Source organism: Venturia canescens, chromosome 2 (assembly GCF_019457755.1).
Source record: "Venturia canescens isolate UGA chromosome 2, ASM1945775v1, whole genome shotgun sequence".
NCBI lineage: Eukaryota > Metazoa > Arthropoda > Insecta > Hymenoptera > Ichneumonidae > Venturia > Venturia canescens.
In genome coordinates, this window is record NC_057422.1 from 13,984,581 (window position 1) to 13,999,096 (window position 14,516).

At 42.1% G+C, this 14,516-nt stretch overlaps 2 protein-coding genes across 5 annotated transcripts in view; one reads left to right on the top strand and one right to left on the bottom strand.

The window, feature by feature from the left end:
- The window catches only part of msi (musashi), a 44,990-nt gene extending 41,734 nt beyond the window's left edge, over positions 1-3,256 (top strand). For all 4 annotated transcript variants that reach the window (XM_043412122.1, XM_043412121.1, XM_043412120.1 and 1 more), the window contains one exon: positions 107-3,256. In XM_043412122.1, coding sequence (XP_043268057.1) covers positions 107-943 — 837 coding nt within the window. In that variant the 3' untranslated portion in view covers positions 944-3,256. The remainder of the gene's footprint in view (positions 1-106) is intronic.
- Positions 1-14,516, bottom strand: part of LOC122406592 (uncharacterized) — a 49,601-nt gene that overhangs the window by 28,403 nt on the left and 6,682 nt on the right. The gene's annotated exons all lie outside the window — the stretch shown is intronic.

Consider the following 14,516-nt stretch of genomic DNA (forward strand, 5'->3'; position numbering starts at 1 on the left):
CCCCGCGCTCGGATCGATCGGACGGCACGCTATTGGCGGCGGGGGGGCGCGCGCGCCTTCTCCGGAAATCGCTTTATCGCGAATCCCTTTGTCTTTCGACTTGCAGCGTAGCCGAGGTTTCGGCTTCATAACGTTCGCCGAGCCCGGTAGCGTCGACAAAGTTCTCAAGTGTCCGATTCACACGTTGGACGGTAAAAAGATTGATCCGAAGCACGCAACGCCTAAGAATCGAGCCAAACAGGCGAACAGAACGAAGAAAATATTCGTCGGTGGAGTCAGTCAGGACACGAGCAGCGACGAGGTCAAGGCGTACTTCAACCAGTTCGGCAAGGTGGAAGAGACGGTGATGCTGATGGACCAACAGACCAAGCGACATCGGGGCTTCGGCTTCGTTACCTTCGAGAACGAGGACGTCGTCGACAGGGTTTGCGAGATTCACTTCCACACGATCAAGAATAAAAAGGTCGAGTGCAAAAAAGCCCAGCCGAAGGAGTCGGTCCAGCAGGGCGCGCTCGCCCTCGGCAAAAGGGTCGTTCTCGGGGCACTCGGAGTCCGTTTAGCGCCACAGCCTCCGCTCCAGGTCGCGACTGCGTCTCAAATCGTCGCCGCTCAAGCCCAGGCTCACGTTCAGGCCGCGGCTGCGGCCGCTGCCGCGGCACAAGTACAAAACGCCGTTGCTGGCTATGGCAAATTGTTCGCCAGCAGTTATCCAGCCCTCTCGGCTTACCGATACGCTCCGTATCCGATACCGGCTGCAGCGGTCGCAGCCGCCGCTGCTGCTGCCCCCCAACAACAACCGGCACCGCCGAGCGCTGCGACCGCCGGTGGACCACAGCCAACACCGGCCAATCCCTATCAAGGATACTCCCTCACCAACGTTGACATGTCGAGCTTCCAGGGCGTCGATTGGGGCTCGATGTACGGCATGGGCATGTACGTCTAAACGTTGCGCCTCCGATTTAACCACGATCCAACCAACGATCGCCCCCACCTTTCTTCTTCGTCGCCCACCGATCAAGACTACTGCCGCCGCCGCTGCCGCTGCTCTTTCTTTCGATCGGAACCGCTACACCGACGACAGCAATCATCAGCCTCACGAGCTCTCAAACATTCTTCGTCAGCGGCTCCTCCCAATTTTTATTTCCTTCTCCGTAGTCTTCCTTCTCGCCGCCTCCCCTCCTCCATCGCCCTTCCGCTTATGATCACGCGAGTTAGACAACGAGGGAGGGAGTCACGGATACGAAAGCAGGAGGGATGGAGAAGAGGAGAAGAAAATACGAAAGTCCTTAATTCGAATCATTTTCGGACAACAAACGAGACTGCCTTTCAATTATTTTACCTCTTACGCTTTTTATCTCTGTCTCTCTGTCTCTCTCTCTCTCTCTCTCTCGCTTGTGTCTCTCCAAACCCCTTAACTTATCCGCGTTCGGAGAAGTAAAACGCGAGACGAAGCTTCGTCGCTTTAGCTCTTAAGTTACATGAGTTTAATCGACTAATTAATTGAACGGTAAATTCGCAATGAATTTACCGCGCGGCTTGTTACTTGTCAGCTTTCCTCGTTCGAAGCAGCAATTTTTATTTTTTATTTAATCTGCTTTCCACGTCCTCGCTCTCTGTCTCTCTCTCTCGCGCGCGCGCGTGCATTTGTGAACTGTAGCCTTTATTTAAATGCGGGAAATGTCAATCTCGAGAACGAGGAAAAGCAAACAACTACGAATTATTTGAAGACGCGGAAAGAAAAGTAATTTAACTTGAATTGCGATATTTATCACTGCAAAAATGTGGGCTGTAGACTGAAAAATTATTTCAAACGAAAAAGAGAAAAATGTGGAGAAAGCAATACTGTCGAAGATGAAGTTCGACGCAGCTCGGGCCTCGCTATCGTCGATTATAGACGCTCGTTTTTTCGCCCCTTCCCCGCTCACCCATCGCCAAGCCAATCCTCGTGACAATTTTTCTAGAGCGATCGTTGGCACTCGAGTTTCGAGGGAGGAATTCAAAAATATTATCGGCTACGGCTGTTACAGGGATAACGAGTTAAAAGCACGAGCTTCGCCTCGAAAAATATCCGCTTCGAGACAGCGGGTTGTCAATACTTAACGTATAAGTAAGAAACGAGATAACAAAAAATGATAAAAAGAAGAAAAAGATGAAGAAAAAAAGGGAGAAAAAAATGAATATGGATTAAGGTTACGTATACATATATTTTTCTTTTCGAGTTAACTACGAAAGACAATATTTCTCCGATCTCCATATCGCGTTAAAACTTTTTCCAGAGGAGGAACAGGGCGAGAGAGGGAGCTTTCAACGAGGATGAGAATATCTCTGAATGCTAAAAGAAAAAGTACGAGTGAGTGTGCGAGTGATAAATAGTTTGAGAGAAAGAGCGAGAGAGAGAAAGAGATCGAGATAATGAAAAGCGATCGGAAGACCCTCGTCGTGAAAAAAATTGTGATTTATCTACACGTGCTCCCCGTTCGGGGATGGCGCGAGTGCGAATTTACTTAATGAAAAATAAAAAGCAAGAAAAAAAACATACAAATAATTAAATGACTAGATAAATAGCTGCTCGATACTTAAGAATACTCGATAGTTATTTAAGCGGCATGATAAAAATGCTGATAAAGAAGAAGAAGAACAAGAACAAGAAAAAGTTAAAATTAATGAAAAAAACGTGTATAAATTAAGACATTTTTTGAGATTAGCCCGCCAACTTTTGGAGTGCAAAGGGTCAAAGTGTCCCGATGGCACCGACGCGTTCTCCGGGCCAGCGCTGTTCTTCCGTAACTCACAATCAAACATACGAAAGGATGAGAAATCAAGTAAAGTAGAGAAAAACCTGGAACAGAGCTGGTTACCGTGGAGCGGAGTCGGGGAGCATCAGGCTTGTGAGAAATTTCGAGCAATAAGCGATAACTCAACTTATACCTAATGATATTGTATACTAAACTACTGAGATAACGATAACAATAATTTAATCGATCATCGCTATCAGCGAGACAATGGGGGTGAGGAGGGGGGGGGGGGGGGGGAGAAAAAAAACAAAAAAAATCGAAGGTAGGAAAAGAAAGAAAACGTAATAACGAGAATGAATCTCCGATGAAAGAGACCGGGTGTGATTATCCTTCTCAACGATAAGTAATATCCTTAGGGTTAACGAGACGAAAGAAAAGAAGAATAATAAGAATAATAATAAAAAATAAAAAAAAAACAACAAGAGAAGAAAAATAAAAAGATACGGTCAAATACAATGTGCGAGTGATATACGCGATATACAAGCGTTAGGATTTAATTACGACAACAAACACATAGTGATAACGATAATAATTACAGTATAAAACTGTTGATCCGGTTGCGAAACAAGGATATTTATTATAACGAACGAAAAGAAAAGAAAAAAAAGCAAAAAAAAAACAAAAAAAAGTAATAATATCTTATAATCAGCGCGAGAGAGTGAGAAGCCAAAATTCATAAGTTTCCTCTCTCCCCGCTCCACACACACCCACACACACACTCTCTATCTCTCTCCCCCTCTCTGTCTCTCTCTCTCTTCGATCCGCGTCGTGATTTTTCATCGGAACGGTATTGTACGCGACGAAGCCTCGAGTATTATTAATTTATAATTAAAACAATAACGTTATATACGAAAATAATATATTGGTGTGCGCACATTCATACTTATTTATTAGATGAATGCATATGAATGTGTGTACGCTCATATAAATGCATATATAAATAAACAAACAATTAATTAACATTGTCATACGCGAATACGTACTTATGGGCTCGCGCGCCGCCACCGCAAAGTCGCGGTGATTTAATATACAAATATATTCGGCAAAAAATAATAAAATTGAAGAGACGAAGAGGAATAATGAAGAAAAAAAAAGGAGAGATGAGCGAGGCACCGAGACTATTCGAATGGTTCAACGACGGCGAAAAGCCAGGCAAGAATATTGTCCGAGTTTGTATGTACGAGTGCCTGTCACGTGTGCGCGTGTGTGAGTTTCTCTCTGTATGTGCGTGTACGCGTGTTATCTTCGCGTCAAATTGTCAAGGAGAGCCGCGCGTTCGTCTCTCTTGTTCCACTATAAATTATCGTATTTCATCATCGAATTCACTCATTAACGAAAAGTGGAGAAAAACTTGGGAGAAAAAAATCGAATCATCCTTCTCAAGCTCGATCGATACCCTCGTGTTCTCGTTCGAGCTCGAGAATCAACATACAAAAGACAAACACACATCCTCGAAGCAATTACTATTACTCTTGTTTTTCGTTCTTTTTTTTTTTTTTTCTTTTTCTTTATCTTTATTTTTCGTCTTTTCTCTTTACTTTCGTTTACTCGAACGATTCTACGATATTACATGACCTCGATACCAACGATCCTATCTTCGATCCGGTTTACAATTCTCAATAATAATTGTATCGAAACGAATGGAAACGATCGAAAGAGGAACGAGAGAACAAACTCTTGCATCCGTCGTGTGCACGGAAATTATCGGTCGGACGTCAAACATCCCCAACATCACCACTGTCGAAATGAAACGTCAGATCTCAGTCCAAGACTCGTGATATCACATCTACGTAAATTTGTCTCATTATTATTATTATTATTATCATTATTATCGTCATTAGTATTAATATTACATTAGTATTGTTATTAATATTATTCTATCTCTCTCTCTCTCTCTCCTCTCTCTTTCTCTCTCTATCTTTACAAGGAAATGACGATTGTTTGCGAATGTCATCGGTAATGCGTAGCTTGTTGAACGCTGACTAAAACCACTAGCTCATTATCATCATTACTGTATATAGTAATTAATATATATAAAACGGTATAAATGCGTATATATAAACATGTAAATTATCATGTTATATGTATATATACATGCACGTATATTGATATTTATGAATTAGGTGAAGCATGCTCGCTCATAATAGTATCTCACCAAATTTTCCTTTAGTCTTTGCTATTCGTTTTTTGTTTTCTCTATCTCTCGCTCTCTTTTCCTTTTTTTCTCTCCCCCTCTCTCTCTCTCTCTCTCTCTCTCTCTCTCTCTCTCTTTTACTCGCTCCTTAAATAGTCGGAATCAAAGCCACGAAACAAGGCAATTGAATGGATGCTATCGAGCTCCCTGGAGCTCAAGTGCTCCGGGCAGTGTCACGATTATCCACTTTCGTTATTCCACAAATTTATTCTACCTCGTCACACCTTTCCATTTTTTCCAATCCATTTTTACCCTTTCTTCACTCTATTCGAAATCTCTTCATCCAACATTCCCCCTGTCGAAAAGAGCGGTTGAGAGAAAGAGAGAAAAAGAGAGAGGAAGTACTGAAGTGGAGGAGAGAAAGGGAAAAAATGAAGACGAAGAAGATCGTTTGCGATGGAAAACGAGACTTTGTTCGTGTACCAGAGAATCTGTACTCGCAACGTATTACTATTATCAATAGTATTATTATTATTATTATTATCATCATCATCATCATCATCACTCTCATTTATATGGTTATTATTATTCTTATTATAATCATTATTATTATTATTATTCTTACTCTTATTATTAGTATTATGATTGTGCATTAAGTATCTTTGTTATTATTATTATTATTATTATTATTATTGTCACAATTATCATTAGTATTATTGTTAGTGCGACATGAATAATATGACATCCATGCAAACAAACATACACACAAACGAACATACACGAAATGCGCAACATGAAAAAATGAAACTCGTACCACTATACGAATGAGAGACGGACGACAGTGAGGAACATTGTAAAAGGTATTGAAACTAACACTTCGACGACGAAAAAAAAAAGAAAGAAAGAAAAAAAAACGAAAAGCATGAAAACGTGTGATTAGCGATGGGATTTAAGGGTGCACGAACACGATACCACGAAACGACAATGTTGACGTTATAAAGAGTAGTTAATCGGCATTTCGAGGGCGTTCGTAATAAATTGAAATTGATAAAAATGCTCTCGAAGAGCGCTGCTATTCATCCGTGGTGAACGAATGGGGGAAAAAATGTTTTCTCTCTTGCTTGGTCATCGATTCGCGTAATATTTGTTTGAAATAACTGACAAAGTGTTACAATCGCGTTGCTTCCCATTTTTCATCTCCGCGTAATGAAAGATACAAATTTTTATACTCGAGGCTCAAACCCCCCCCTCCAAGCCTATCTTCCATTTTCAAGTCTCTAGACTCGGATCAAACGTTTTTCAACACAATAGCTAAATTTAGTCTCTCAACTTTGGTTTGTTAAGTTTCCCACGGACGGATAAAACGCCCTCGATTTATTGAACTCTTGTCATCGATGAAATCCGATTGACGACTCAACAAATTGGAAAACTACACACGCGCGCATACACACGCACGGATAGACACACGAACACGAAGTGACACATCGCTACACAGATATGGTAACAGCAACGTAATAGTTTAGGTCGATGCCTAGATGAAAAGAATTGCCAATAAAGTAGTCATTCAAAATTGGTAGCTAACATCTTTGTGTATCATCCTTGTACCTTTGCCTTAGATTATGTACATACATCAATATATCCAACTCAAACTAAAATCCAATTCCCCACTCCACATGTTAAAAACGTACGCCATTTCCGAAGAATCCTAGACAACACTCCGCTCCAGCTCATCGATGGATCGATCAAACTCCAATTTCCTCGTTGATTAATTCGGCAAGCCGTGCTCTTTTAGCGCACGGCGTTTCGTCCCCTTTTCTATCGTCAGGAGTAGATGTATCATTTGTGGCTAATTTTTTCATTCGTTACGACTCGGAGACTGCAAAGTTTACGGGAATGTGGTGCGGCGAGGAAACTCGCGTTATTGAGACGCATTTTTCCAGAGCGTTTATCGTAATTGTGACAGCTCGAGGTTTTTCTATACGTGGATAAAGCTTGTGGCCCACGAATGAGCGGAAAAGGGTGGCCGGGCTTGGGCTCGCTTTTGTTTATAATTTTTTATCGTCGCGTGCTTTCTTGAAAATATTTGAATTAACGATTGGCGTGGACGGTGAAAAAATAAGGTGAAAATGTCTGAAAGACCACAAATAGTACAGCTACGCCGTCTGCATTTGTTTCTACCCTCGTTTTTAGCCGAGTTAAAAAGAGTCCTCATTGTCCATTGTCTCCTAATCCGTATTCTCCCTCTTCCCCGTTGCTGTCTGATGTGTAGTATACTTTTTTACATTTTTTGTTATCTTTCTTGTTTGTTGTTATTTTTTGTCGGAGGTACTCGGGCTGAATCGAGGAAAATAGGGGGGGGCGCGTGCCTGCGGCGTCACCAGGCAAACGAACTAACGAGCTAAATACTGAGAGAAAAATTAGCCACGAAGCTCTCGGTGTGGCGCTCGCTAATTGCCTAATTAATATTAAGCTCATTATTAGCCGAGTTAGAGGCTGTTCGGGGCGCTCGTTTCACCCTGGGTCCCGATTGGCCCGAGCATCTCCGCCTCATTTTCCCCTTTCTCAACTTTTCTATTTCTTCGTTGGCAAGTTTTTCGTTTTTTCTTCTCTCTCTCTCTCTCTCTCTCCCATTTTATCCTCTTTTCTCTCTCAATTTCCGTGCCACGTACGCATTCACGCGAGTTTATTTTCCTCCTTTTTGAAGCCTCCTCGTCGGTGTCGCGCCTCGTTTTTTCGGCGAGACTGACGCCGCGCTCGTCTCCCGACGCGTTCAGTCATCGCTAATGAAAACGTCAATTTCCCGCTTCGGTGTGATTCGGTGATCGAACTCGAAAGTTTTATTCAATCACGTTCAACGGCGAACGACGAAACGCTTCGGAATAAACACGCACGCGGAATCATCGCGGATTATCGTCGCAGCCCACGCTGGATTTCCCGACTGTACCTTCTCGTTTCTTCCCCTTCAATTCTCCCCGTCGCCTGAGCTGATCTCGTGAAAATGAAACAACAAATAACTCGAGGGGGGAACTCGCACTGCGTGATCGAAATTCGAGTCACTCGAAAAAATGGCAAATGGAAACGGAGAGCAATCGCGATGGGTCGAATTTCAAACGGTATCGAGCTTTTCCTCTCTTCATTTAATACCTCAACGAAAACCCTCTTTCTCTCCGCTTCTTTCTTGCCCCCTTCCTCTTTCATCTTCGTCGACAGAGCCTGACCGGCGTGCCTTAAAAGAGAATGTCTCAAGCCCTTTTTTCTAACGCGTGGCGCGGCAAGCATCGTAGTAACGTGTAATAACACTGGTAATAACGGCATAGAGTACATTTTGGTAGTGGTAAATTTGTTGATGCGTGGTTGTATGTATTAGGAGGTTTGGAAAGAGGAAAAGGTGAGAAGCGGGGCAGATTCTGAGGGGATTGCATGGAGGAATTACGAGACTCCAACAACGGGGGAAAAAGCCCACTGCGAGATGCCAGAACTGCAGGTAAGCTCGTCCCCTCTTTCATCCCGATTCCCATTCCAATAGAAACTTTACTAGTCGTTTATGGTGATTTTGAACTTGTTAACAAACATCCTTCTATAGAGTAATTACTTTGTGATGGAACATTAGAGAATGCGGTACGTAGAATTATCATTGTCTTTGCTAATAAACCGTTTGTCATTTTCACCTCTCGTATGCATCAACGAGTTTTACGAGGGTGCGGAGTTTGTTCGGCCTGTTGCGATCGGAGCTCGATCCTTTGAGAGCCAATGAAATTATGGGCATCGACGATTTCACACTTTTCATGGGGACGGAAACCACCTGAAATTTCTTCGTAATTTAGTACCCTCGATAAATGTAATTTGGTTCGATCATCAAAATCATTAGATTCGATGCGTTTTCAGGCATTTCTAGATGACATTTTTCCCAATGAAACATTGGGGCGATTCCATTATTGGAGTTGAATTTTTCAAATTCTCCAACGAACGGGATTTCATTAAATTATCGTCGACTCGACCGAAATCCATTTCGTCGGTACACATTTGTGAAAAAGAGGAATAAGAAAAATGCATGAATTTCGTAAATCGATGGCGCATATCGGGACACCCGCGTTGATCGCGCACTCGAGTTCATCGATCAACGAAATATGACGACCATCAATTCCGACGAGTCGGCGACACACCCGTTAACGGAATGGAACAATTATTTCCTCGACTCTTCACCTCTCGTGCCTCTTCCCGTTTTTCTATAACTCTTTATCATCCTACTTGATCGTTGAATCATGTAAACAGACAAAAAAAACACAAGTAGGAGTATCAGTAATTCAATGAAGTTTCAACGATCGAAAGAAACACAAAAAACCGTTGGGGTTGCGGTTACGAAGTAGAGAGAATCGAGAATGGAGGACTCGCGTCATTGCTGCTCGTCGCTGAAGATCGAGTCGTGCGTGCACTCTCCTGCCAAGTGTAATTTCCACAATAAATTAACTGGAGCAATTCGGGGACTAACCGACAAAGTTTAGTGCGATATCTCGTGCTTGTTTACCCCGAAACGAAGAATAACGAGAGATCAAGAAACGAATATCGAAGAAAGAGAAACTGAAACAACACAACATCTGACTCGCGATTAAAATTTTTGACTTTTACAGAAATTCCGAGCTCTCGCGAGGCCTCGAAACGATCGAATATCCGGCAGAATAATAATTTTATCTGTAAAAATTTCCGTATCAAGGCTGCGTCAAGTTTGGGTGGCCTGGAAACCTTCTCCGGAATGGTGAAAAGCGAGTCGCTGGATATCCATTAAATCGAAAGGTTAAGCCAGCTCCGACTTGGTAGCGTAACAGCACGCGCGAACGACGCTCCAATAAACTTTCCTCCGTGACCCTGTTAATAATTCGCCTTCATTTATATTGTATACATATATATATATATATATATATATACGTACGGGAAGAGATCGTTACTCGCACCCGTAAATTCATAGGTGCAACTGCAATATTAATGGGCAGTTACGTTCGAAAATATCGTGGATAACTGTGGAAATATATCTATACACGTATAAATGATGGGAATCGATTGTTCATCAGCGTATCCGGAAGCGAGTGTGCATGGCAGAGACCTTAAGAAAGAGAGAAAGAGAGTGAGTGAGGGAGGGAGAGAGAAAAGTTTGAGCCTCGACGAGATAATAATGAAGATAAAAAAATAGATCGCAAAATTAGCATTTGTCGAAACGCGATTGTTAATTAACGGTGCATTACGGGTTTTTTCGGATGTGAAAAATGTATTTTTCATTTTCGTAAAATATCCACGTGTGATGGGTGGGTAATATACAGGAGGCGAGGGGCTCCTCGAGAAGAGCGCTCGGTAAATGTATACTTTTTCATTGCGTGCGTGCGTGAGTGTGCGTATGTGTGTGCGTGCTCGGAGCGAGAGAGAAAGTTAAAATAGCGAGTACGAAAGCGCGCGAGGCGCCGATAAGTTAGTTACGAAGACGAACAAAACGAAACAAAATATGAAACAAGATAAATGCTGTGAATGTGAAAAGTACATGGATGCTGTTGCTGCGTGTGCGTCGCAGAACAAAAAAAAACGATTGTAGACCATTTTTGAAGCACTTTGGACATGGGACCCACGCGTATCTTAGCGAGTGTTTTTTTTAAGGAAAACAAACGAACAAACAAATTCAAACCAACCGGAAAATGAAAAATTCAACAAAAGTTTAAGATTATGCAACGGGCAGTTAGTAAGACGAGGATTTAAAAGAGAAATATAATTAATTACTCTAATAACAATAATAATAATCACGATAATAATGATAATAATAATAAAAATTAAATTGAATAATAACGATACACAGCGGTGTGCCGATGATATCGGCGACCGGCATCTTGTTCTTCCAATAACGATTATCACTGACGGGTGTACACGAGAGTTTGTAACGATAGGAATTTGAAAAATTGGAACGCTCCACGGGCTGTTCGCCCGGATGAAAACTTGGTGAAAAAATTTTTTTTGCTTTACCAAAGCTCCTCGAGACCGACTCGTTGTCCGGGGAAGCGTGACGATCTCATCGCAGTCGCGGACTTTGGCATTTTTTCGGCATTACTGCGCGGTACTTGCTGAGAATTATCGCGATGCGCATCTCACGTTTTCTCTCCTCGCCGATAAAATCGAACCTCGAAATTCGATATTTTTGACGACAGCGTTTGCGGGGATCCTAAATATTTGTTGCGTATACTTGCCCGAATAAACATAGCGCATTGTGAAATAATATTGCGAAGAAATAATGAATATTTAAGCGTGCGCGCTCGATCAATTGTTTGCGCATCAACCAAATCTAGTCTGTACCGTTCTAGTCTGTAACCACTCCGAATGATTTAACGATAAATGTGTGTTTTGGTCGGTACGAGAAAAAAAAATATCTCGCGGCATCTACGCCGATTTTTATTTATACCTCGCTCACGACCAAGCGTCTCTTTTCTTTCGTCTCTAATTATTACTCCTAGTCACTACTATAAACCCTCTTGATAAACATATCGGCCGATCTACATTCCACGAGTAGTATTTTCCGGGTTTATATCATTGTTACGAAATATGTCGCGGCACGTTGTCAAAAGAGGCTTTTGATCTCGAGCAAGATTGAACTTGAGGGGCCGGAGCTGCCGCCCGAGCCGTCACGCGTTCGTTCATATTTTCCTTTGTATATCATTATACACATATAATATATATTTATGAATATTTATATTTTTTCAATATTTGGCCGGAAGGCCTCTCGAAACCTCAACTATTACGAAATTATTTATTTCATCATAATTCGTAAGAAGCACTGTGAGAAAAGAGGCGAGTCGATTCGACAAAAATGTACCCGTACAAAAATTCGGTCAATTCAAACAATTGCTGACTGGAATGAATAATTTTCGCTGCGAGAGCAAAGAAGGCCGGAGCCCACCGAAATTTCGTCGAATCGACGAATTTCTTTTCTCAGTGCACGCTTCCTTCCTGCTCCCCCGAATCCTTTTGGATCCTTTTCCTTCCGTGTTTCGGCAACCCGCGAAAGATCGAGCCCCGCTTGCCTGTCCCGAGCACATCGATTCTTTCCCATTTTTGGTCGCCTCTATCGACAATCTCTCTCGATACTCGGCCCGCGAGGCCCGGAGAATGAATTTAAGACGAATAAATCAATGAAAAATGGTTTCAGTAGCGACGTTCATCGCGACACTAATTCTGACGTTAGCTGCTGAAGCCTCGCCCTCAAAACGAGTCTCCCTCAACCCTCGTCGCGTACCTGGAAGCGTAAGATATTCATTTTCCTTTCTTCGTTACTTTTCCCTAACATTTCTGTAAATATTATGTAGCGTATACACATTGAACCATAGTGTATTTGAAACGTACGCGTAAGTAAATAAAAAGCTCTTATTAGTACGCATATCTTATTGGATTTAGAGTACACCCGTTGGTTCTCTAGTGTTCGAGCCTTAGCCGGAATAACATGGTCGCGGGGTGCTGCGACGGGGAAGAAAATGAAATCATTCCGTTGACGAATCAAATTTTTTCTTATCCTCAAAAATATATTTCCGGCAAGTTGCTCTTAGTCGTTTCACATGTTGCGCGTGATAAAAAGATATTTACATTATTCGTAATAAAATAAATATTGAAACAAACAAACAAAATATAACAATTTACGATACACGATACGAATAAGATGTACATAAATAAGGTAACGAAAGGGGAGAAAGGAAGAGAGGGAGAGATGCTCGCATTTTTTAATTTAATTCAGTAGTAGCCTCGTTCGCACTAGATTCTCTCGTAAGATGTGCCATCGTTCGAGGTTCGTTCTGAGCGAGTGCGCTGAGAGTCTCAATGAAAAATGAGCCGTTGTCTCGTGGCGGCACTGCTTCGAAGTCAATCACATTTCTCAGTGGATCTCGTGCCGAGAAAGGACCTCGATGCGTACGTATTCTCTTTATGTGTATGTTTTTATACACCTAAAATGCATTTTAGTCACTGTATTTATATAATTTATAGAATTTTCCAAAAGAAATGAAAAAACTGTGAAATTGAGTTTTTGATGGCGCGCAGTGGATCGAATGTGAGCGTACTTTAGTGATCTTTTTGTCTCGTTTGCTCACGTTGATTTTCGATAGTCCGATACGAAGCTTGGACATAGTCACGCGACCATGTTTTTTTTCCCCGAGCACCGCGAGCCTGCTGGCAACGAGCGTGACGAAGGAAAAAATTGATCGGAGATGCAGCGCGAATGATTTCGCTTGACATTGACCGCTCGTTGCCTCGAGGCTTTTCCCCATTTTAGTTCGCAATAGAGCTAGTTTATCAGCCAAACAAAATGTCAACATGCGCATATAGCTTATAATTTATCGTAATTTTATTGACGCGTATAATCGCCAGCAAATCCGATATTTACACTTAACAGCGACACGCGTAGACGAACACGACGGACACACACTCACACACGCCCAACTTCGCTTTAAAACTTCGTGGAAAAATATATCACGAATATCGAGGATATATTTCGTTGTAAGTACTCACGATGCAAGTCAAATTCAACCAAATAATTGAACGAGAGAGTGAGAGAGAAAATGGATGGGTGTGGAAATAAGTGTAACGAATAATAATGGACCGAAGAAAGAGAGAAAGTGAGCACTGGCAACATCGGCGACGCGAGAATATTAATAACTGGTGTGACGACTCGTGAGAAGGGGGAAAAAGCCAAATGTGCAAACACCGTATTTACTGCAGGTAAACTGATTTACTGTACCTGTTGTTGTTGAGAAAACGTATTAAAAAAATACTCTTATTCCATGCTAATTCGCTTTGTATATATTTATATGGTCGGACGTGTATATATTTATCTCTTTTACGCCTCCACCAACCATTATCCACGACACGATGATGCTGTAATCGAAATGATGTCGAGAGTCGCCGATCTTCTAACGGTACCCCCCGCTCGGGTACGAGAAATCGAATTGTTTTAAAAAGTCTCTGCGGACACTAGCAAATCGTGAAATTCAGTTGATAAATCGATCAGTGCATCAATTATTGAAGAAATGAGGAAAAAAAATATGAATTTCCACTTTGAATCGGTGACACGTGAAAAACGGATCGCGCCGGTGTTCGAGCGACATCGCGTGATTCGAAAGTTGTTCTCGGTTGCTGGAGCTCCGGCGCGGGGAATTTTATCAACTCTAAAGTTTAACTCTCGTTCATAATCACTGAAGCGTGGAATTTGAATGATTTTGGTGACCGATGAACGATTGGCGAAGAAGTATTTTTCAAAATTCCTTTTCGGGTTATTTCCAATGAAAATAACGTCAATTTTGCGGATCGAATGACTTGAAAATCGTCGCTTTTTTCTTCCTACTGTGCGTAAACTCATCACGGAACATTGACGCCGGTGGAAACAAGGAAAATGGAGGACGGAAAAACTATCGAATTAACCTCTCGACGCGCCGATTAACGCACATCAATTTTCAGTTCACCGCTCCCACTGTTATTTGGATTTTTGTTTTTTCTCGTAACGATGCCAAGAAATAAAACGTTGAAGAATTCCGATCCGCGCGCACCCGCGCGCCTAGAGACCCTCTGTTACT